Source organism: Mangifera indica, chromosome 13 (assembly GCF_011075055.1).
Source record: "Mangifera indica cultivar Alphonso chromosome 13, CATAS_Mindica_2.1, whole genome shotgun sequence".
NCBI classification, from domain to species: domain Eukaryota; kingdom Viridiplantae; phylum Streptophyta; class Magnoliopsida; order Sapindales; family Anacardiaceae; genus Mangifera; species Mangifera indica.
The window spans coordinates 117,374-141,769 of NC_058149.1; the positions used below are offsets into that span (position 1 = coordinate 117,374).

The 24,396-nt window shown below is 34.4% G+C and overlaps 3 protein-coding genes across 7 annotated transcripts; all 3 read left to right on the forward strand.

Moving 5' to 3' along the window:
* The first annotated feature begins 5,310 nt into the window (after nucleotides 1–5,310).
* Nucleotides 5,311–8,362, forward strand: LOC123195305 (APO protein 2, chloroplastic). The gene is made up of 3 exons (XM_044608983.1): nucleotides 5,311–5,534; nucleotides 6,513–6,865; nucleotides 7,070–8,362. Exons 1-3 carry the CDS (start codon nucleotides 5,445–5,447, stop codon nucleotides 7,899–7,901), a joined length of 1,275 nt encoding a protein of 424 aa, XP_044464918.1. The 5' UTR covers nucleotides 5,311–5,444; the 3' UTR covers nucleotides 7,902–8,362.
* A 529-nt stretch (nucleotides 8,363–8,891) lies between these two features.
* Nucleotides 8,892–13,311, forward strand: LOC123195210 (1-acyl-sn-glycerol-3-phosphate acyltransferase BAT2, chloroplastic-like). 5 transcript variants are annotated; one of them, XM_044608861.1, is made up of 7 exons: nucleotides 8,894–9,111; nucleotides 9,958–10,030; nucleotides 10,480–10,677; nucleotides 10,792–11,198; nucleotides 11,382–11,483; nucleotides 11,958–12,207; nucleotides 12,887–13,311. In XM_044608861.1, exons 1-6 carry the CDS (start codon nucleotides 9,019–9,021, stop codon nucleotides 12,171–12,173), a joined length of 1,089 nt encoding a protein of 362 aa, XP_044464796.1. In that variant the 5' UTR covers nucleotides 8,894–9,018; the 3' UTR covers nucleotides 12,174–12,207; nucleotides 12,887–13,311. The 5 variants fall into 5 exon arrangements, 1 of the variants encoding a protein (XP_044464796.1); XR_006497400.1 differs by having other exon boundaries at nucleotides 11,958–12,255; XR_006497401.1 differs by lacking the exon at nucleotides 9,958–10,030 and having other exon boundaries at nucleotides 8,892–9,111; nucleotides 10,446–10,677; nucleotides 11,958–12,255.
* Nucleotides 13,312–15,202: 1,891 nt separating this feature from the next.
* On the forward strand, nucleotides 15,203–23,983 carry LOC123195239 (probable cyclic nucleotide-gated ion channel 5). The gene is made up of 8 exons (XM_044608894.1): nucleotides 15,203–15,359; nucleotides 16,583–16,668; nucleotides 18,109–18,685; nucleotides 18,876–19,088; nucleotides 19,662–19,966; nucleotides 20,602–20,713; nucleotides 22,029–22,265; nucleotides 23,113–23,983. The coding sequence occupies exons 2-8, from the start codon at nucleotides 16,610–16,612 to the stop codon at nucleotides 23,815–23,817; spliced, it is 2,208 nt and encodes a 735-aa protein (XP_044464829.1). The 5' UTR covers nucleotides 15,203–15,359; nucleotides 16,583–16,609; the 3' UTR covers nucleotides 23,818–23,983.
* The last annotated feature ends 413 nt before the right edge of the window (nucleotides 23,984–24,396 follow it).

The following is a 24,396-nucleotide window of genomic DNA, read 5'->3' on the forward strand; positions in this document are numbered from 1 at the left end:
GAGCTAAAATTTCTGAATGATTTGAAGAAGTTGCAACCAAGGTCTGCTTGGTGGAACGTCATGATATAGCTGTGTCATTATTAGTGAAAACATATCCCGTTTGTGAACGGGCCTTATGGGGGTCAGAAAGATAACCAGCATCTGCATATCCAACCAAACTAGGATTTTTAGAGGATTTGACAGAATATAATAATCTCAAATCTCTAGTTCCACAAAGGTAACGGAGTATATGTTTGATTCCGTTCCAATGACGACGGGTTGATGCAGAGCTAAATCGGGCCAATAAATTAACTGCAAAGGATATATCCGGTCTCGTGCATTGGGCCAAATATAATAAGGCTCCAATGGCATTAAGATATGGTACTTCAGGACCAAGTATCTTTTCATCTTCTTCTTTAGGACGAAATGGATCCTTTTTTGGATCAAGAGACCGAACAACCATTGGGATGCTCAAAGATAAGCCTTATCCATATTAAAACGTTTTAATAAATTTTCAATATACGCTGATTGATGGATAAGTATTCCATTTGAATTGTGCTCGATCTGCAGGCCAAGACAATATTTTGTTTTCTCCAAATCCTTCATTTCAAATTCTTTTTTCAGATATTCAGCAGTTTTTGAGAGCTCTTCAAGAATCCCAATTAAATTCATGTCATCAACATAAACTGCTACAATAGCAAATCCCGATTCTGACCTTCTGATAAAGACACATGGGCATATAGAGTCATTCACATAACCCTCTTTTTTCAAATATTCACTGAGACGATTGTACCACATACGTCCGGATTGTTTTAATCCGTACAATGATCGTTGTAATTTAATTGAGTACAAGCCTCTTGAATTGACACTTTTTGCTTCAGGCAATTTGTATCCTTCAGGGAGTTTCATGTAAATTTCAGTGTCCAAATTTTCATATAAATAAGCAGTAACTACGTCCATTAAATGCATATCCAGTCCTTCAGAGACTGTTAAACTGATTAAATATCTGAATGTGATTATATCCATTACAGGTGCATATGTTTCATCAAAGTCTATACCGGGCCTTTGGGAAAAGCCTTGGGCTACAAGTCTGGCTTTATATCTAGCAATTTCATTTTTCTCATTTCTTTTTCTCACAAATATCCATTTATATCCAACGGGTTGTACGTCTTGAGGTGTTAGAACTACAGGTCCAAACACTTGACGTTTTGCTAGAGAAGCTAATTCTGTTTGAATTGCTTCTTCCCATTTAGGCCAATCATGTCTTTGTTTGCACTCAGTCATAGTACGTGGCTCAAAATCATCATCATTCAAAATTTCAGTAGCTACTGCAAATGAGAATATGTTATCAACTATAATTATTTCACGATTCCACAATTTTTGTGTATGAACATAATTTAAAGATATTTCAATATTCTCATTTTCCTGTTCTTCAAGATTTTGTACCACTTCAGGGGTTTGTGCCACTTCAGGGGCTTGTACCACTTCAGGGGGTTGAGTCTCTTCAGGGACTATAACCTCTTCTGGAGGAATATTTGTTTGATTATTTACCTTTCTTTTTTGAGGAACAGTGTCCTTCGATCTAACAGGTCTACCACGCTTCTGGCGTGAGGTAGATAGATTAGTCACGGCTCGAATGGACTGTTCAGCAGTCACATTGATTCTTGCTAGTGTATTAGCAGCTGGAACATGTGATCTTGTCACTTTTGTTGTATCAACAAATGCATCAGGCATTTGGTTGGCAATAATTTGTAATCGCACTATCCTTTGCACTTCAGTTTCACTTTGGGATGTGCGAGGATCTAAATGAGACATGATAGGTATATACCAAGTAAGTTCATGCCTAACTTCAAAAGGCATTTTCTTTTCCCTTAAAGATGGGAAAGTTGTCTCATCAAAGTGACAATTTATAAATCGTGTAGTAAAAAGATCACCTGTTAATGGTTCCAGGTACCTGATAATGAATGGTGAATTATATCCAACATATATTCCCAAACGACGTTGGGGTCCCATTTTTGTGCGTTGAGGGGACGCAATAGGAACATATACAGCACAACCAAATATTCTCAAATGAGATACATTAGGTTGGTAACCAAGAACCAATTGTAGAGGAGAATATTGATGATAAGAAGAAGGTCGTAAGCGAATTAACGCTGCAGCATGTAATATAGCATGTCCCCACATAGAAGTAGGTAATTGACTTTTTAATAATAAAGTATGTGCAATTACCTGGAGTCGTTTGATAAGAGACTCAGCTAATCCATTCTGTGTATGGACATGCGGGACTGGATGTTCAACCTCAATCCCCATAAACATGCAATAATCATCAAATGTTTTGGATGTAAATTCACCAGCATTATCAAGCCGTATTGACTTGATCGAATAATCTACGAAATGTGCCCTTAATTTGATAATTTGTGCTAACAGTTTAGCGAATGCAACATTTCGAGTAGGCAATAAACAAACATGAGACTATCGTGCAGATGCATCAATTAAGACCATAAAATAACGAAATGGCCCACTTAGTGGATGAATGGGTCCACATATGTTCCCTTGAATCCTTTGCAGGAATGATGGGGATTCACCTCCAATTTTGGAGGGAGATGGTCTTATTACTAATTTACCTTGAGTACAGGCGGTGCAGAATTGTTCACTAGACAATAAAATTTTATGATTCTGTAATGTATGTCCATGTGAATTTTCAATAATCCTACGTATCATTGTAGATCCTGGGTGGCCTAAACGATCATGCCAAAGCGTAAATGCTTTTGGATCAACGAACTTATGGTTTGATACTGCGTAGGTTTCAATTACCTTTATGGTTGTATAATACAATCCAAATGATAAAGCAGGCAATTTTTTTAGTATAAGCCTTCTTCCGGAGGCATTACTAGTTATACAGATGAATTCTACACCATTTTCACTCATGGTTTCAAGATGATAACCATTTTTTCTTATATCTTTAAAACTCAGTAGATTTTTTCTGGATCTACTTGAATATAATGCATCATTGATGCTTAATTTGGTTCCATTATTTAACATAATTGTGGCTCTTCCGGAGCCTTCTATCAGATCAATTGATCCTGATATGGTGGTTACTTTAGCTTCAATTAATGCTAAAGATAAGAAAAATTTCTTTTCCTTAAGAATTGTGTGCGTTGTTGCACTATCCACCAAACATATGTCTCCCACATCAGCTTTTGAAGTCAATGCTTCAATTTTGGACTCCATTTCCTTTCATTTAAAAATTACGTTAGTTATAACGTATACAAAATATTGAAAGGAAGAGAACATGACAATAAAATACAAAATAATATGCATGACTCAAAAATAAATATATATGATGGATTTAATTATAAAAATTTTGGGCATTTCATACTCATAATAACTACTTCTGGTAGTTGCGTTCACTTCAGAGAACGATGTATAATGAGAAAATATTAATTCAGAATTTCTTTTCTGATATTGCTACTACAGGAGCAAAAATAAAATGTGGAGAATATTTTATCTTCCACATTCCGGAAAAGATTCTGAATATTACAAAGTTATACTAAATATAGAGTCATTGTATTCATATTTCGGCTTGTAATCCTTTAAGGATATGATGCCAAAAGATAATACCCTTGTATTTGTCCTTCTGGGATATTTTATTTAGTTACTTTTTCAAGGCTCACAAATTCTAGATGGAGACTCATGTAAAAAAGCCCATTTAATATTATCCATCTAATTTTAGGAACTTCAGGTTCAATTATTGTCATATTTACAAAACAGCTGATTTTGTAGGAGAAATATTGGGATTAATTTTGGAAGTTTCAGGTCCATATATTATCCCATATATACAAAACTTCTGGTTTTGTAATTAGTTTTCAGAATATTATAATATGTATTCTGATTATGTTTTAGACTTCAAGTTCATATTTTTTCACACTTTATGCAAACTTCAGGTTGCAAAGGTGATATCATTATTAAAATAAAGACTTTGATGAAACTGGGGACTTTCGGCCCATATTTATGAAACTGGGGACTTCCGACCCATAAACATGTATTCTCATGATTTTACAAACTTCAAGTTGTAAATCGTAAAACTCGAGACTTCGGGCCCATATATATGATTTTTTTACGATTTTACAAACTTCAAGTTGTAAATCGGACATAAATAAAAATAAAGATTCAAATAAATAAATATGCGAATAAATAAATATTCAAATAAATGAAATACAATAAAAATAAACATTTAAATAATATCAGGACTTCCGGTCCAGATTCTTGGTTTTGTAAGCTTCAGGTTACAAATAATATTTATGACTTCAGGTCACAAATTTATAATTTCGTAAACTTCGGGTTACGAATGATATTTAGGATTTCAGATCCAGATTCATGATATTCAAGACTGCAGGTCTAGATTCATAATTTTGTAAACTTCAAGTTACAAATAGGATTCAGAACTTCAGGTCCAGATTTATGATATTTCATACTTTAGATCTAAATTCATAATTTTGTAAACTTCATGTTACAAATAATATGCAGGACTTCAGGTCCAAATTTATAATTTTGCAAACTTCGGGTTGCAAATAGAGTACAATTATAAATAAAAATTAAGTAGAAATATAACAGAAATTAAAAATCAATTGGGATATCACAACTGAGATATCCGTATTTATAATATTTAAGCAACATAACAACATAATAGAAAGATATAATATACCTGAGCTGATCGTGCTGATAACGTGTTATAAAATAATAATCAAGTATGTAAGTATAATGAAAGTAAAGTAAAAATGAGAAGAGAGGAGAAGAAGAGCAGAAGCTATTCAAGGAAAATGCTTTCCCGGATGAAGAGAAGAAAGAAAAGTAATCTGCAATTAATTGAGAAAAGGCGTCTGTACAAATGAGAGGAGAAGACTTTATATAGAAAGTCTGCTGCCCCCCTTCCTCGACTTTAATGCATGCTAAATTTCTTGCATTCACACTAATTTGTCAACTTGCCTACGTGGCGGAAAATCCACCACATATATAACAATAATGATAATATACGGGACCTTTTTCTTTAAAAGTAGGGATTTTAACACATTCTAGAATTTGTTAATGGCACAATTCTAAAAGGGACTAAACTTTTCTAATATTACTGGGTTAAAAGGACATTCTTCAAACCTAGGGATGAAAACTAATTCTATACTGAATTCTAATTAAACGACAATTTAAAAGGGGTAAGGTGAGATTAGTAATTACGCGCCTTCTCTGATTCGGGCCTGATTGGGCCATTTTGGTCCTGGTCCATTGCCCAAATCTTAGGGGCGGCCCATGAATGTCCTATGAATTATCTTTTTGTTTCTTCTCAGTCTATCGAATTCAATGGTGTTCAGAGCCCTGTAAAATCTCCACAATAAGTCTCAAACTTTCTCTTCAGTTCAATGCCAAAGCCTCTCTATCAGTTTTTCTCCAGTTGAAAGTTTCCATTTTGGGCAATGGCTCTGTTCTTAAGCGGTAAAGTTGCAGTCTTTTTGCCTCTCAAAGTTAACCCCAACCCAGGTCTCAGCTCACTCGATTCTTTAAAGGTATGCAAACTTTTGAACTTCATGGCTGATATTATTAAGCATTTTCGCTTGATTTAGTTTGCTTTTGTTCTTTTTGTTTGTAACTAATGATTGTTTTATCTGGGTGGTTATTTTTTTAAATCATAGAGAATAATTTGTGGATCTTATATGTTGAAGCTGTTGATGATAGTCTTAGAAAAATGTAGATTTTGTTGTGATAAAATTGTACAAGAAATAATTTCAGTTCAATTTCATCCTCCTCTTCAGTTGCTTCTTGTTGATGTAGTGGATTGAAGGGCTGAGATTTTTTACTAGTTGATGGCAAATGGGATACCAAAATCTAATGCTTTTGTAAATGTTTACAGTATAGAGAGGAGTTTTTGGGGTGAAAAGAAGGCAATCAAAACTGTCAAAAATCTGACTACCAAGTTGGATTTTATGAAGTTCAATCAGGATGTTTTAAATATTGGCTATTCGCTCAACATTAATTCCTTCATGTATTGCTTTCTCTAACTGGCTTCCACCAAATGGGAACCTGTAATATTATCGGGGTTTGGATTTCAGTGCGGGTGGTGATCCTTTGGCTGCAGGAGATGCAGTTGGAAATGCTTTGTTAGATACAATGCATAGAATGAATTTAGAAAACCATATATCTTCTTATTATTTTCTTTTCAAAATAGAAAATTACTGAGAAAGCTAATTCTAGTTGTTGCTGAGTTTTGAAATTCGACAAACTGGAATTCTGCTTTAGAAATGATAGGAGAGCTTTGTAGATGAAACTTTCAAGTGGGTTGGGTTTATTGCTAAGGCAAACATGAGATTATTTTCTGTGTTCATTGCTCATTTTACACCAAGTTTAGTGTCTACTGCTGTGAAAACTGATATTTGCATTGTTGAAAGTTGAAAATTTTAAAATTATCAACTTCAGTATCCGATTCAACCATGTTTGTCTCTGATAGTTTACTAGTTCCTTTAAACTTTTGACATTTCGTGTTGCAGCATGGTAGCAGTAACGTACAGCTTCAATTAAATTCTAGAGTTCCATCAAAGAAACTGCATCAACCATATGCCTTGGTTGTTAGAAACGATCACCCGCAAAATGCAGATTTTCCTCGTCCCTATTCAAAGAGGGAAAAAAAGCCATTTCCAGTTCCTGTATTGGAGCTTAGGCGAAGAGCTAGAGAGAGGGCCAAAAATCGGAATAACCAACCCAGAAGACCCATTCCACCTCCAAAAAGAGGGTTGCTGGTTAAACACCTAATACCAGTCGCTTATGATGTGCTAAATGCAAGGATTACGCTAATCAACAATCTCAAGAAGCTCTTGAAAGTAGTGCCAGTGCATGCGTGCTTGTAATTTCTTTTATCTTTGTCATCAATTTCATCTTTTTCATTATTTAGATTATGAAATGTCTAGGAATCTAATTCTAATTGGTTTTTAAGGGAGCTTTTAAACTTTGCTTCTTCTGTAGTGATGCAGATATGAATAATTTTGTTCAGTTGGCTTTTGTGAATTATTTGATAGCTAAACTGTTCCAATATACTTCCGTGCTGCAGATTCTGTACTGAAATCCATGTGGGACCCGTTGGTCATACTTTCAAGTCATGCAAAGGCTCAAAAGCTACACTTCGCAAGGGTCTTCATGAGTGGACGAATGCAGCCCTTGAAGATGTACTCTTACCGGTTGAAGCATACCACCTTTTTGACCGCTTACAAAATCGTATTCGTCATGATGAGAGGTTCACGATTCCCAGAATTCCTGCAGTGACTGAACTTTGCATTCAGGCTGGTGTAGAGATTCCAGAAATTCCAACAAAAAGGAGAAGAAAGCCAATCATTCGCATAGCAAAACGAGAATTTGTTGACGCTGATGAAAGTGAACTACCGGATCCTAGTCCTCCGGTTCCCTTGAAACCAATATTAACTGAAATTCCTAATTCTGAAATAGTGGCCCCATCTGATAAAGAAGAGATAATTTTGCTTGCAGAGGAAACACTCCAAGCATGGGAAAAGATGAGGGCAGGAGCCAAGAAGCTGATGATGATGTACCAAGTGAGGGTTTGTGGATATTGCCCAGAGGTGCATGTGGGACCTTCCGGGCACAAGGCACAGAACTGTGGAGCGTTCAAGCACCAGCAGCGAAATGGGCAACATGGTTGGCAAGCGGCAGTTCTTGATGACTTGATACCGCCAAGATATGTCTGGCATCTTCCTGATGTCAATGGGCCACCACTGCAGCGGGAGTTGAGGAGCTTCTATGGGCAGGCTCCTGCAGTGGTGGAAATCTGTGTGCAGGCCGGTGCAACTGTACCGGATCAATACAAGCCAACAATGAGGTTAGATATTGGAATCCCATCCAGTGTCAAAGAAGCTGAAATGGTTGTTTGAGTAGCTATTGAAATGAAATGATATACAATGCAAGCTCACATTTTTCAAAGATGGTAGCAGTCATGGTGATGGTTCTTCGATTACATAATTAAACTATGAACCAAATTACGAGGAAAGAATCATGGTGTATCTATGTTGGGACGAGCATACAGTAAACCACGATTTTCGCTTGCTCTGGTTTCGTCTCTCCTGCAAACGGCCTGCAGGGGTTAAGCAGAACCATGCTCCTGATTTGTAAACTGGAACTTCACAGGCTTATATACGTTAAATATTTCTTATTTTCATTATTGTACCAATTTAGCCCTCGGGACTTTGCATGTGCATTAAAGAGTTTGAATATATATTGACGATGAATGTATACTCAGTTGTACAAAAACAAAATGCCATGTTGACACATTATGGGCAGATCTGAGCTGCGTTTATTTTAAATACAGAATAATTTAAGTTTAGTTTGAATTTTTCATATCTTGTTCAAACTTAAGCTAGTATAAGTTGGTGTACGGTATTATCAAAAGATTGAGGACAAGGAGAATAATTGGCTGGGTGATTAGTTTCATTAGAGGGTCAAACAAGTTTAACTTAAACGAAGTTGTCAAATTAAAATTCCAGTTTGAATTTAGTTTGTTTAAATTAAATATGAATTTGAATATAAGTTAGATTGGTTTGAGTTCATCCTTTAAAGCAATATCCAACCTAAAATTTATCTGCTTGATCTAAATATCAGTAAATAAAGTAAGGATTCAAGTATTTTCCAAAAAAATTAATAAAGGATATCGTTTCATTCAAAAGCTTGAATTTAAAGACAACTTTTCATAAGATTAAAAACTACTAGACAACACAATTGAACCCAACCCAGCACAAAAATTCAAGATAAAAGGTCCATTTTAACCTTCAAGGGGGTAAGTGTCACTTTTGGAAAATAATGGATTTCACTATCCTTTTATCAAACCTCAAATATGCCCTTAAAAATATCGCGCATGCCTCCTAGTAAAATGCGATTAAAATTTTAAATTTAAAAAAGGTATAACATGTTGACGAAGAAACACCATTTCAGGGAGATTCGCATAGTTGTAGTTCTTGAAAAGCACAGAAGCAGAGATAGATAAGGCACAGAAACATGGAATCTACTGCTACTGCTACTGCTGCTGCTGCCTATCCCTTACATACGACGCCGTTTCATCTCCGTAATCTCTCAACTTCATCTTCTCAGGTACGGTATTTTTCTCTCTTTTACAATTTATTTAGTTTTGATGATTTTAATATATTACGCTTATTATTATTGCTAAAAATTATGTGTAAATTCGATTAAAAGAATTAAGATTCAGCGATAGTGAGGGGAACCTTTGTTTTTGTTTTTTCTTGGTTGCCGTCTTTGTTTTGATGTAGTTTCTCAGGAACCAAACAGTTGATAGGTTTTTTTGAATCGGAATTAAACAGTTGTAGAAAGTTTGTTGAAAGGAACAGTAGTCTAATTCAACGAACTAAATTAAGTGATTATCTGTTAAGTTTTAAGGAAATTTTACTCATTTGTTTAAAGATGAATCGTGATGAAGTGTTTTAAATAAAGATGAAAGGTATTTCCAACACTTTAAAAAGATTTGTGGAAAAAGTTTATGCAGACAGAGTACTTCGTCATCCGTGCATCTGTCCAGTAGCGTAGATGATAGGTTTTTTTTTTTTTTAAAAAAAAAAGAACTAATATGTATGGGGCAATATGATACGTTCCAAACTATATATTTGCATGATTATCATATCAGAAAAATGAGGTGATGAGACCATCTCATGCAGATATTTCTCATCATTTGCAGGAATGCACAAATGATGTGGTATGCCTGCCCCATCTAAGTTTATTGTCATGGAACTGTATCATACTTGGAGACGATTATAGATATCTCACCATATAGACATTCAACTAAAATTAATTCAGGGGCATTAGATTTGATTTTTTGTTATATTGCTTTAAATTGCCTTGAATAGGTTACTCAAGTCTTGGAACTTTGAAGACGTCCTTGGCTTCTATCCTGTTATAGATTAGCTGAAACTTTTTGTTTTGCAGTTGTGTGCTTATAAAGGACTTCATCTTGGGTGCTCTTCATATAAACATACAGTTTTGAGAAGTTCATATAGTTGTAAGTAATAAACTTCTAGCATATGGTTTTACTTGCATTTAAATATTTGCTTATTTGAACAAAGCTTGGATCATGCCTCATTTGTGCTGTGCACAATTCATGACAAACGAAATGTTGCATTTTTTTCAATGTACAAATTAGCAACTATATGTATATGCAATTGATCTATTGTAGCTTTGTCATTTTGCCAACATTAGCTACTTTCTAGTAAAGAGCAATAAGAAAGGACTTGATATATCTCAATATGTCCCTCTTATTTGCTATTACTTTGACAGTTTGCAGTCTGTCTTTGTGAAATTTGACATGTAAGAGTGCAGTGCCAGAGTGATTATGTTATCCTGTATTTACTTTTTTGTATATATAATATTTATAAATTATGAAAACACTATAAATTATTTATCCTTTGTTCAGTTAGTCTCAAGAGATGTTTTCACTTCTTTCTCTTAAAGCTGTTCGAAAGGGCTTTCTATGCATGCCTAGAAAGAATCTTGGTGTATTTCGGGGCTATAGAGATCCAAAAGAGGAGAACCTCAATAGACCATATTATGATTTGAAATTGCATAACCATAAGAAGTTGTCCAGATCTGTTGTTGTGAGATCTGAACTTGCTGGAAGTGGGACTCCCAAATCTGCTTCTGCATTATCAGGTTCACTTGCAAATCTTTTTCAGTCATTTTATGTCCCCCCTCCCATACTAATTTTTCTTATGTGAATTTTCCAACCTTTCGACTAAATTTTTTCACTCAACCTTTAAAGTGCAGAACTTAATCTAGGCTCCAAAGTTAGAGGAATAAGCTTTTATGCTGTAACTGCTATAGCTGCCATCCTACTGATTGGGCCAATGCTGGTGGCTCATCCCTTAGTATTCTTGTTGGATCGATACCAAAGAAAGTTTCAACATTTAATTGCTAAAATTTGGGCGATGTTAACTGTTTCTCCATTTTTTAGAATTGAGTTCGAGGGTTTAGAGAATCTGCCTCCACCTGATACTCCTGCTGTGTATGTTTCCAACCATCAGAGCTTTTTAGACATATTCACTCTTCTTACTCTTGGGAGAAGCTTCAAGTTTATAAGCAAGACTGGGATATTTCTCTTTCCTATCATTGGTTGGGCCATGTGTATGATGGGTGTTGTTCCTTTGAAACGCATGGACAGCAAAAGCCAGCTGGTATTCACTGCTTATCTCCATTGTAACTGATTCAGTTGTAGTTATTTATTTTGTAATAGATGCTGACCTTCAAAACCATGCAGTCATGCTTTATTTATTTATTTGCATATCTTTTCTCTAAATAGGGTTTTGTTTCACTATTAAACCCCATTGATTTGAAATTTTATCTGCTTTTCGGCATAGGAATGCTTTAAGAGATGCATGGATCTTATCAATAAGGGGGCCTCTGTATTTTTCTTCCCAGAGGGAACACGGAGTAAAGATGGAAAATTAGGTGTTTTCAAGGTGAGGTCATTTTGTTCTATCATCCGTGTGGCATGATTAGATATGATCATAGAAGCCTAGAAACTCATGTGCCATGCTTGGTTGTTGAGAACCCTTACCAACAGCTTAGAATTTGTTTGTTTTGTATTCTCAACAACCAATAGGAACCTGGTTTAAGGTTATGGTCATCTTTTATTTTTGAGGTTTGGGAATTTCGATGTTGAAAATCAAGAGCCAGAAAAAGAAGGCACTATTCCCACTTTTGTTTGTAAGGGATGACATTATGGCGACAGAAGTATATAGGATTCTGACTAAATAACTATCAAATTTGTAGTTTCTTCTTTCTATTTTCTCCACTCTATGTACTCTCACTATCTCCCCTCCCCCTTGGTTCTCTTTCTCTTCACCTCAAACATGAGAAAATGATGTTCCAGAAAATTTGTGTGAATATTAATCCTTTTGTTTATCTTAAATTCATTGTTTATCTTGCTGCAGAAGGGTGCATTCAGTGTTGCAGCTAAAACTGGAGCCCCAGTTGTACCTATGACCATTATGGGAACTGGCAGAATCATGCCTGCTGGAATGGAGGGTATCTTAAATTCAGGATCTGTAAAAGTTGTTATTCATGAGCCTTTACGAGGAAGCAACCCAGATTTATTGTGCAGTGAAGCTAGAAAAAATATTGCAGATACACTTAGTCTTCAAGGCTGAAAAACTTTCTGCAGATCAACTATATTTTGTACAGGTTAATATCTAATTCCTTGGTATGGGTCGAAGAAATATAATCTATGAGGTAGGATCAATTGCTCCCTTGCTTAATTGTTGCATCAAAGTAGTTGCATGTGTTACAGAATATATAGTACTTGACTTGCATCTGCTGTCTCTCGACATGTTGCTCATATACTTAATGAGTGACATCACTGTAAACAGTGATTAGGTTTTCAAAGTGGATAAACTATTACATCACTGGAGATTTAATATTTTTAATAAATTAAATGCCAGATTTCCATTAATCATCGCAAGAGCAGGAATTTTCTTTCATGGTTTTAGTGAGGCATAAAGGGCAAGTGATGATAAGATGTGTTGGGTATCTTCAGAAGCAGCAGTTTGTTGAGAAATCGTTTAATAACTCTCTGATCATATGGACAATTGAAGTCTTATGAAAGTCTGCCATGGTCTTTTTTTAACATGAACCTGATAAGCAAAATACTTGAAATGTTTCTGGATCTAACCCTAATGCACTAACACACTTTTGTTATTGATTGTGGCTAGATTTGGCTTCACATATATATATTTTTTGTCAAGATTTTTATGCGACATGTTTTAAGAACACATCTGCTATCCAATTAGAATTCTTTTTTCAAGTACTATTTATCATCTTACTGAACAAAACATGTTGATATCGTTCTTGCTCTTTCCTGCAGGTTGCATATTGCCAAAGCTAAGCCATGTGCATCACATCTTGAAATCATCCTTAGAATCGGCAGACCCATCTTCTGGTATGCAATTGGTTTGGCAACTGGCTACTGGCTTTTATTTTGCTGTCTTAATTTGGCATCTGATAATCGGTTACTTGCTGGTAATAATCCGAACAGAAAATTCTCTCTGCTTGAGTTGAGCAGTTTACAATTACTTATTTCTTTACCACCTTCTTATACGAAGATCAAGTGAAACTAAGAAAAGAAAATGGGAATGTTGCTCTTCATGACAATTGTGGCATGATTAAGTCGTAATGGTGATATAAGAGCAAGTAGTCAGAAGCTTATTTGCACGTACAATTCTATGGTCAACTCCCATTTTTGCAAATCGTTTAAAATTTTATAAATATTTAATGGCCTTATTTCATTTATCAGCTTCTTGTTATTGAATTCAAAGGAAACTTATCCTATAAACTAAAGATTATGTGTAAAACATGTTGAATATTAAATCTAAGGAGATCGTTAAAAATGTTATAAACAGAAGTATTATTTAGTCTTAACCACATCGAAAGTCATAGCCAGCTAATATTGACCTTACCTAAATGTTGTCCAACAACTATAAGAGAAAGTGTCTAGCACTCTTGCCATGACCAACTTATGAGCCCCTTTTAAGAGACATAGGATACCAATGAAAGACTTTGCTCTTTCCTTGAACAAACTTGGTTTACTCCCTTTGATTTGTGACCCCCAAATGATTTTGATGGTTATTGAACCTAAAATGCTTTGAAAATTTTTCCAAGTGAGAAAATTTGTGTATCGGAGGCATATATACCTTATTATTGTTTTGAAAATTAGATCAGATTGATCGGTTGGACTTGTCCCAAGACTGACTATGGTTTTCAAACCAGAGGGAACCACAAACCTTCCCCTATGTTGACATCAATAGTGTCTTAAGTTGGAAACCATCAAGTGCTAGCAATCTTTTAAGACTTACCCATCTCCTTGTCAATTGATATAATGTGTGTATGCTTTCATTGAGATTTCATTCGGATTTTAGGTTACATGAAAATGTTGTCCAAGTGTGGCAGACACAAGTCAATTGTCGTATCACATTATATTTTTGTCCTAATTAAATATATGAAAAATATTGAAATAAAATTATTTTTCAATAATATCCCAAAATTATGGTTATATTCTTCGTACCCCCAACCCAAAAAAAAAAAAAAAAACTATACAATGCCAACATTATAAAATATTTATGTACTTATCAATTCTATTATATGATTCAATTTTACAGTACATCAAAGGTGGTCCAACTAAGGCTGGACTCGAGCCGAGCCAGCTCGAGCTCGGCTCGGCTCGATCGAGCTGGCTCGGTAGATTTTTTTAAAAAATTTTTTATACAAAACGACATCGTTTTGATCCATATATATACAAAACGATGTCGTTTTGATATGAAAAACGAGTCGAATTGAACTCGAGCCGAGTCGAGTTCGGTTCAAGTCGAGCTCGAGCCGCCCATAAATAAACCGAGCTGAGTCCGAGCTCGGCTCGGCTTGAATCCAGCCGTAGGTCCAACACATTCTAAATATACTGTTTTAAACCAGACTATTAACATAATTGATAAGTGAATGAATTTTAACTATTACATTTATCTTTAAATAAAATACATACATTAAAAAAAAAATTATTACATGCATTGATAATGGATATAAATACGTGTATAAATACATATGTATCATTATATGATTAAATATTAAATAATAAAAGAATACTAATATGACAAACAATATAAAAGTAATCTGATAATCATCTTTATTTTAAATATTAAAATATTATCATAGTAATCATGAGTTTGTAACAATTTTATTTATTAATTTTTTAATAAAATATCTTCATTTTTAATTAATATAACAAGTATAAAAAATATTTTAAAATAATTATATATAATAAATAATATTTTTTTTATTTTTTTATTACTTCAAACAAAAAAAATAATTATTTAATTATACTAATATTTATCAAATATAAAAATGATTATATCCAACAATCTATTTTTATATAATTTTTTATTTTTTATAATAAAAAATAACTCAAATTAATATATTTTTTAATTTAAAATAAATCAATTATATAATATTATATTAATATTTGTATCGGTATTTATAATCTGCTAATAACATATTATAATTTTTTTTTCAAATTAGAGTCCGAGCCGAATTTGTAAGGCCACTAGGCCCAATACCCATCAATTGCCCGGCAAATGAAAAATGTACAGCCCTCCAGGCCGATAGGACACAAGGGCAAAACCGTCATTACGTAAGTTTGACGCCTACGGTTTTACGTCGAATAATTCCGTGAAAAACCTTTGACTTCAAACTTTCTATTTGTTCTCTTCAAAGCCTCGTCTTCTTCTAAATCCACAAATCTCTCAACTTGTCCCTCTAATTCATGTACTAAATCTCCAGTTTTCGTCTCTGTAAGTTTCCCTCTCTTTTCGTCTCATTAATCTCACTTAGATCACCAATTTTTTGCTATTTTTTCTGAATTTATCTTCTTTATTTATGCTTGTATGTTTAATTCGTGTTAAGTTTTATCATTTTAGTGTAAGTGTTTTGGATTCGAGACGAGAATCTGCAAGTGGATTAGTTAGTTTAGCATGAAACGGTTCCGTTGTTTTATTTTTATTATTTATTATTTTTCTGGTTAATTTGGAGTGATTATTTGTGATTAAGTTGTGTAGGTTTAGATTTAAGGCTATAAGAAGTTTTGATGTTGCCAGTGTTTTCTGAGAAAAAAAAGACGAATTTGGATATGATGAAATGTTGAAGTGGGGATGAAGGATCTGTTATTGTGAAAATTTTCGTTTTTGGTAACCTGTTTGGTTTGAGAGGCCTTTTGAAGTCATTTTTTATTTGGGTAAAACCGGATTGAAAAAATGTGAAAGTGGGAATTACAGAAGGCGGTTGATGGGTGTTTAAAGAGGGTGGTTTTAGACCAGTTTTAGTAATAGGAATTGGAGATGAGATGGCTGTGAAAGTGTTTTTGACTTCTAAATGAAGTTGGGTTCAGGGTTTTTGTAATTTATTTTTGTTTTTTTAATTTTATTTTATTACTTCGAATTTTACTTTAAAATGAGATACAAACTGTTTTTAAATCCAAAATTTATGTTAGCATGGCAAAATCAAGGTATCTCTATATTGGTAGATTAATTTAATGTTACAAATCACAAAATGCTGATCTTTATGCGGTATTTGTGAGCTGTGATGGCAGTTGTGTAGAGTGTGGTTTTGCCAGGGGGTATGGAGTGTTTTTTTTTTTCCCCCATTTGCATAGTTGATTTCAGTTTGAAGAAAGCATTTATATTGGGAAAGTCTGTTGGAGTCAGAACAGTTAGTTAATGTGGAGTCTCCGTAATGGTGTTGTAAAATTTGGATTATCTTTCACTGTTGGTGTCTCTGTTATGCTTGCATAAGTGAACACATTGGTTAGTGTAAAGTGAATTTAATCTGTCTGCTTCCTATCATAGTCCATTAAGTTTTCTGAAAACTTCAAGTCAGTGGTTTAAAGAGCTCTGTGTTGATATTTACATGGTGGGTTGTGGTTTAACTGCCAACCTTAAGTGGTGGTCCACATACTGAACCTTGAAAGTTATTTAAATAGGCATTTTATTTGATTTAATTTTTGTTTCTTGGTCTGCAGGGTAATTTATGTGTTCAATTGTAAAATATGTTTGATTGTGGTTACAAATCCCATTATATGGATGGCCAACGAGAGAAGTTTGTCAGGTATTACCTATAATCTTTGGCCTTTTGTATTTGAATATTCTTGAAGAACGAGTTAAATTTTGTTCTAATTTGTATTTTGTTTCATTGTTTATTGAAAAAAAAATAATGTTTTTTTTGTTCTATCTTATCTAATAGATTCAATGCATGTTTTAACACTTCATTGGAATTTTTTTCCCTTAAATTAGTTTGTAAAGAGATATAAGTAGCTTGTAAGGATATTGATATGATCTGTGAGTCGTGTTAGAACTCATATGCTTTCTCATGAATCTGGTCAAACATTGCTTGTATGGAAGATCCAGGTATATCTAAGAGACAATGTACTGATAAGTTCTGCTACCATCTGTAGACTAATGTTTTAAGAACTGGATTGGACATCAACCCGGTGAGGGAGGCGGTCTGATTCAATCGGTGGTTAGACTGATGAATTGTTTAAATAAACATTAAAAATAATTGTCAAAACAATTTTACATAATTAACCATTAAAATATAATCTGAATTCTTTTAATATATAAATAAACTTGTTTTGCGGACACAAACACACTATATTAATGGATGAGTTGTTGGGTTCGAGCCTTAACTTGGCTTCCCTCTAGGTCCCTGTGGCTAGTCTAGTCTGGGTTTTCAATTCATACTGTAGAGTCCATCAAATTTTTGGAGTTTGCTGAACTCAAATGATAAACTCAAAGGGAGTGATCTCTTAACATAGGTGTTTGGCTTCGTTACTACAGTAAAGGGAAACACTATTCTTCTAAACGAGAAAATATTCTTTTAGAATTCATAATTTCTAGATCAATGCAGCATTGATTATTGCCTGTATTTCAAAATCCAACTATTATATGTCAGAAGAATTTTTTCAAGCATTTAGTAACTTAAAATTTTTGTAACATTATGATGAACATTTGTTTGTGATTGGGAATTCTATTGGTATGTATTTTTTGGAGTAGAAGTGTTTTGGTGTGATCAAAGTATCTTGGCTGAGACTGATTTTATCCAATAGTATGTCTTTGGTCAGTGGACTTTGAATTGGCCAGTTCCTAGGTTCTGTGACACGGGATTGTGCTCAAATGTGTATTATGCTTTTTCGGTCGGAGTGTCCACCAAGATTGTTTTAATGCTGTAAAACAGTTTTATTCTACCATTTCTTGCTTTGCTTCAGCTGTACAGCAGATTTTAAATGGATGCTGATATTAGAATTTATACTCCTAAGTATGCCACATATTGGTTAAAATAGGGTATGGATGCTGTCTTGTATCTTAAATTTTATAGATGATTCAAATGATTTGCAAATCCATATTAGACATTGTGTCTCATGACAAGAAAATTGTTTGGTAATATTGTATACTATCTTTATTGTTCTTTACTATGATCAATTTTGGACTTGGAACTTCATTTATAAGGCATCTAAGTTTGCTTTGATGGTGCTATGCATATATGTTCTAGGTTGGACGACCTGGACTCCAGATTATCATCATCTTCTGATGCAGGAGTTAAAAGATGTGGATTTAACATTGACAGTCTAGGGCGCACTGTTCATCCCAACAATTCAACATCTTTTAAGAAAGGAATCAGAAAGGGATCTGAAGGACTTAGGTCAATAGGTCGATCACTTAGATTTGGGGTTTCTCGTGCAGTTTTTCCAGAAGATCTTAAAGTGTCAGAGAGGAAGATATTTGATCCTCAGGACAAATTCCTCTTGTCATGCAATAAATTTTTTGTTGTATCATGTATTCTGGCTGTATCTGTGGATCCTTTGTTCTTTTACCTTCCAGTCATTGATGCATCATCAAATTGTCTAGGCATGGACGGAAAATTAGCAATTACTGCAACAACGCTGCGTACGGCTATCGATGCTTTCTATCTTATTCACATGGCTCTACAATTTCGGACAGCTTTTATTGCCCCATCGTCTCGGGTTTTTGGAAGAGGTGAACTTGTCATAGATCCGGCAAAAATAGCAAAGCGATACATGCGGCGGTATTTCATTGTTGATTTTCTTGCTGTGTTTCCCCTACCACAGGTATAATAGTTTACAACTCTGTATTGACTACATTATATAAATATATATATATATATATTGACTGAAAGGCTGCATGTTTTTGTATTGTTAAATTGCTTTGGCTTTTCACTTGCTTTTACTTAATTTCTGTATTTGTAGTTTCATCTTTCAATTTACTTGTTTCTCATTGATATTATTTTTTGTACTGCAGATTGTTGTTTGGAGATTTCTTTTGAGATCTAATGGTTCAGATGTACTGGCAACAAAACAGGCCTTGTTTTTCATTGTCTTGTTTCAGTATGTCCCTAGATTGCTTCGTATGCTGCCCTTAACTTCAGAGCTGAAAAGGACTACAGGTGTCTTTGCTGAAACTGCTTGGGCCGGTGCTGCATATTATTTGCTACTATATATGCTTGCCAGTCATGTAAGTCCCTTTTTGGTTCAGCTTCCTTGTCTGTCTGACAGAATTTGATGTTGATTGTTCTTGTTCAATGCTGTGTGGTATCTCTTTTGCCAATAATGGTTTCTGATGTGTGAAGGTTACTTGCTGTTTCAACTACTTTTCTGCATTAGTTTATTATCAAGAAAGTGTCTGCTAGATGGACTTCTACGAGTAATTATTATTGACTGATATTTTCATGTTGTTTTCCATTTATGTTTACCTCTCTTATTATCGTGGATTGATATAACTGTGATGAGATTTAATTATTTGCTAATGCATATATTGTTATGCTTTATTTATAAGTTGAAAACCTGCCTATATGTCGTAAGTTCCTGAAAAGCAATATTTTCTGACCTTTGGCTTTAATAAATATACAAGCAATATCGAGCTCTGATAGTTGTCCGTATAAAAGAAGATCATGCATAAATCTTTCATCTTTCTACATTTGACCATAAGCTTTCTAATATTTTCAGCAGAGACTGGCACTTCTTTTTTTTTTATATGTATTTTTTTTAAATAGTGAAAACAATGATGATTTTGTTTGAATATATGCAGATAGTTGGGGCATTGTGGTACTTATTAGCTCTAGAACGTAATGATACTTGCTGGCAGAATGCTTGTCAAGAAACTTCAGGTTGTAAAAATGATTTCCTATATTGCGGAAATCAAAATATGATAGGTTATAGTGATTGGAAGAGCAACAGTACTGCTGTTCTGCAGTCAGCGTGCCCAGCCGGGGGTGATAATCCCCCATTTGATTTTGGAATCTTCACAAATGCATTGGCATCTGGCATAGTTTCATCTAATAAATTTATCTCCAAGTACTGTTACTGTTTGTGGTGGGGACTGCAGAACTTGAGGTAAGAGAACCCTTATCCATGTGAATGTCACTTGAAATAGAATAACAAATTTCAGGTAACCATCTTTGAGCTTTAGTTGATGTTGCCATTTTTCTTTTGGGTGGGGATGTTGTGTTCACTGAATTGTGATACACTAAAATTGCTTCTCGGAGAGGACAGAACGAAATTTCTGAAAGTTAGGCATAACTTCGGGTGATGAAAGTATCTATACCCAGAGTCAGTGAGAAACTATCAAAGTTATATAAGCAACTAAAAGCCTTTAGACAACCTAAACGCTGATATCCTACATCATGCCTGTGTTTTCTGTGTGCCGTTGAAATTTTGTATACTTAAGTTTATTAGGTGAACTTACCAGGTTTATAGTTTCTCTTTTTCACATGTATATTTTTTCAAAGTTTTATGGTTATGCATTTAACCAGCCTGTCTCTTTTGACTCTTGTTTAGAATTGCCCACACAGATGTAACGCTAAACTATGCTTTTGAAAATTTTAGCTAATCACCACCCCAGAAATAGTTAGTGTGATACAAAGTATGCTTTATTTATGATTTTCCATCCCTTGTTTTCAAAGTTCTTTTATTATTAATCTGAATTTAAATATCAATAGATACCTATGATTTCTTTGATTTCCATGCAGTACACTTGGTCAAGGCCTTCAAACGAGCACCTTCCCTGGAGAAGTGATATTTTCCATTGCACTAGCCATTTTTGGACTCATCCTCTTTGCTCTTCTGATTGGCAATATGCAGGTGAACTCAGAACTATTATTTTATTTTATTTATGATGGTATACAATATGTAGAGTCTTTCAAATGATCAATTGTTTAATTATTTGTGACTGTTGAAACAGTTGAAAGTAGGGTTGGATTTGAAGCAGCTCGAGCAAGCTCAAACACGAACATAAGATAAATAAACATGAACTCAAATACAAGCTATAGAGCAGTAGGGAAAACGAACCCTAACAGAGGCCGTGCTTGGCTCGTGAGTCAAGCATGGCCTGCATTATTAAAAAAAATTAAAAGGAACGACTTCATTTAGGGGAGCCAAGCCGAACATCTCATGCGAACTCGAGCCGAGTTCAGCCAGTCCACACAAATCCGAGCCGAATATGAACTAGTGTTTCTCCATGCTTGGCCACCTGAAAACGAGTTTTACCTTGTTCGGGCTTGGTTCGTCTCAAATCCAGCCCTAGTTGAAATTGCTACATTAGTGTGTGTTAAGAACACAAGTTCTGAACTAAGTGACTGATCTCTGACCCTTAATGTTCTTTAGAAGCAGATAGTTGGTGTAAGCTAAGCATAGGACTGACCTCAGGGGTGTTGAACATGTCAACATTGTATGTGGTTTTATAAATGCCATCCTACTTGGGATCTTAACTACTGAGGTTGCAGAGTATGACGGTGGTCCCCAGTTTAGAACTCTATGAGCTCATTATGAAGGGTGAGAGATTTTTGGGATCAGTGACACCTCATTTTTACATTAGATCTTGCATAAACTAAGTCTCAGATTTAAGCATTTCAGATAGTTGGGATTTTATCTACCACTTGCCATTTTAAGGTGCATCATTCTAATTGTAATCACAGCTGTCTTTTTTATTAGATTCAATGATTTAAAAATTATGTAAAATATGTAGTGTTTTAGATCCTTACTATTCTATGTATGAGTGTTGAATAGTTGTGTTTTAATAAGAAAAATTAACATTTGAAAATCGGAGAAACAGGCCCGGCTAGATCAAATTCTTTTTCCTGAGTATGGTAATTCAGATGAATACCAAATTGGTTCATTTTTTTAACCTTTTCAAAGATCACTTTGGGGCCTCTTCCCAGCCCTTTATGTTTTGAGGAGGTTTTTTCAAATTTTTGTTGAGTAAATGTAATTGATTTTGTTTGATATTGCTATGGCTTGCTAAGTCCTCATAACTGCCATGGCTAAGCGTTGTCTTCTTTCTTGAATCCACCTGCTGTTTATTTTCTTAGATTCATTGTGTATAACATAATATCCTGTAATTTTGATACTGATTTTGTTAAATGGTTCTGAAATCTTTACCTCTTGGCCATTGTAACAGACTTATCTTCAGTCATTGACCATCCGGCTTGAGGAAATGAGGATTAAAAGGCGTGATTCAGAACAGTGGATGCATCATCGCATGCTCCCAGCAGAACTTAGGGAACGAGTTAGACGTTATGACCAGTATAAGTGGTTGGAAACACGAGGAGTGGATGAATCGAGTTTGGTTCAGAGCCTTCCAAAGGATCTTAGAAGGGACATCAAGCGGCACCTCTGTCTAGCTTTGGTTAGGAGGGTAAGTTGAGCTGACTTCCTTGCTACCTTGTCTGGTGTCTATATTTATTGTAGCTTGATAGGTCCATATAGACATTATCTTTTCTTACATCGTTCTTTCTGGATAGCATTTTGGTAATTTATCTTTTATTACTTACATTATTTTGTTTGGTTTTATCAGTGATAAAATATTACGGTAATTTTCTATTACTAATAGTAATGTGACAAATAATATAGGTGATAATCTTGATTTTATTATAATTATCACTTTTATTTTAAGTATTAAAAGATTATCAAAATAATCTTGATTTTATTATAATTATATTCTTATTTATTAATTTTTTAGGATAAAAATAACTTCATTTTTAATTAATATAATAAGTAATATAAAAAATATTTTAGAATAATTATACCTACGGTATTTAAGTAAAATAATATGCTAATATTTTTTTATTATCTCTAATTAAATACAATAATTATTTATACATATTAAATTTTATCAAACATATTAATAATTTATATTTAGTAATATTCTAAAAAATCTATCTTCAAACTAATCTTTCAATTTTTGTAATAAAATATTACACAAACTAAATGCCCTCTTAGTGCCAAAATTCTCCAAAAATTACTACAGTTTGAATTATGTTTATCCCAAGTAATGTTTATACTCCTTTTCGGTGAGTTGTAGAATGAATAACTCATACGTCAGAGATGCACTGCTATAAAAATTCTTAGACAAGGCAAGATTAAGTTTTCTATGGAAGGTCGTGATCTTCCTTTCATCTACTTTTTAAGTTCAAGTATTTTAATTTTTTTTTTTTTACAGTTATTTGCGGAGTTGAAAGGATTGCTTTGCTGTTTATTTATAGGTACCTTTATTTGAGAACATGGACGAGAGATTACTTGATGCCATTTGTGAGCGCCTGAAGCCATGCTTATTTACAGAGCACACTTACATAGTCCGAGAAGGAGATCCAGTGGACGAGATGCTCTTTATTATACGTGGCCGCCTTGAGAGTGTAACTACAGATGGTGGAAGAAGCGGGTTCTTCAATCGTGGTTTACTGAAAGAAGGAGATTTCTGTGGAGAGGAGCTTTTGACCTGGGCACTGGATCCCAAATCTGGAATTAACCTTCCATCCTCAACCCGGACAGTCAAGGCTATAACAGAGGTCGAGGCTTTTGCTCTAGAAGCTGAAGAGTTAAAGTTTGTGGCCACTCAATTCAGGCGCCTTCACAGTAGACAGGTTCAACACACCTTCAGGTTCTACTCACAACAGTGGAGGACATGGGCTGCGTGCTTCATCCAAGCTGCATGGCGTCGCTACTCCAAGAGAAAGAAAATGGAACTTTTCCACAAGGAAGAAGAAGAAGCTGAAGCAGAAACTTCAGATGGCACCCACAACAACAAACAGGGAGGTTCTTATAGTATTGGCGCCACATTCTTAGCTACAAGGTTTGCAGCAAATGCCCTTCGTGGTATACACCGAAACAGGAATGCCAAGACTGCCCGGGAACTGGTGAAGCTGCAAAAGCCTCCAGAACCTGATTTTACAGCCGAAGATGCAGAGTAATATGTGTGATGTATTGAAAGACATTTATCTCGCAGATGACTTGCTACTTTTTGTGATTTTCAATCTTTGGGAATTATAATTATTGCAAAGGGTGTTAAAAGAAACATATCAGCTGTAATATTTAAAGCTTGTATGTTGATTTATTTATGAACCATGTTTCCGAATCGTTCTCATGGATGTTAATTGCTGAAATCATTAAAATACCTATGTACAGATATCCATCCGTTACTATGTTAAGTAGTATTTAAAATTGTCTTATAAAGGCGAGACGCTTGTATTGTACCTATGTACAGTACATATTGATTTACAATACCTATAAGTTTTATTGAAATGCAGAATGCAAATTGTAATTTATAGAATCTGAAAAAATAAAGACAATAATACTGAAAATGGATAATACTTGCTCTGCTATTCTGCGCAAGCCCGCCGGGCCGTGGAAGAGTTATCGGGTGTAAAACAAAAAAAATATGTCAATGGGGCAGGCATACTATAATTAAAAAAACCAAGAATGGTAAATAAAAAAAAAAGAAAAAAAAAGGCTACTCCATTCCGACAAAAGACCCATAGAAAATACGGGCG

Excerpts from the sequence above, each read along its gene's own strand:
- LOC123195305 (XM_044608983.1), top strand. The coding sequence starts at position 5,445 with ATGGCTCTGTTCTTAAGCGGTAAAGTTGCAGTCTTTTTGCCTCTCAAA. Across the intron at positions 5,535-6,512 it reads GCTCACTCGATTCTTTAAAG|CATGGTAGCAGTAACGTACA; the intron begins GTATGCAAACTT and ends TTCGTGTTGCAG. Across the intron at positions 6,866-7,069 it reads GTGCCAGTGCATGCGTGCTT|ATTCTGTACTGAAATCCATG; the intron begins GTAATTTCTTTT and ends TCCGTGCTGCAG.
- LOC123195210 (XM_044608861.1), top strand. The coding sequence starts at position 9,019 with ATGGAATCTACTGCTACTGCTACTGCTGCTGCTGCCTATCCCTTACAT. Across the intron at positions 9,112-9,957 it reads TCTCAACTTCATCTTCTCAG|TTGTGTGCTTATAAAGGACT; the intron begins GTACGGTATTTT and ends TTTGTTTTGCAG. Across the intron at positions 11,199-11,381 it reads TGGACAGCAAAAGCCAGCTG|GAATGCTTTAAGAGATGCAT; the intron begins GTATTCACTGCT and ends TTTTCGGCATAG.
- LOC123195239 (XM_044608894.1), top strand. The coding sequence starts at position 16,610 with ATGTTTGATTGTGGTTACAAATCCCATTATATGGATGGCCAACGAGAG. Across the intron at positions 16,669-18,108 it reads CAACGAGAGAAGTTTGTCAG|GTTGGACGACCTGGACTCCA; the intron begins GTATTACCTATA and ends TATATGTTCTAG. Across the intron at positions 19,089-19,661 it reads TATATATGCTTGCCAGTCAT|ATAGTTGGGGCATTGTGGTA; the intron begins GTAAGTCCCTTT and ends GAATATATGCAG.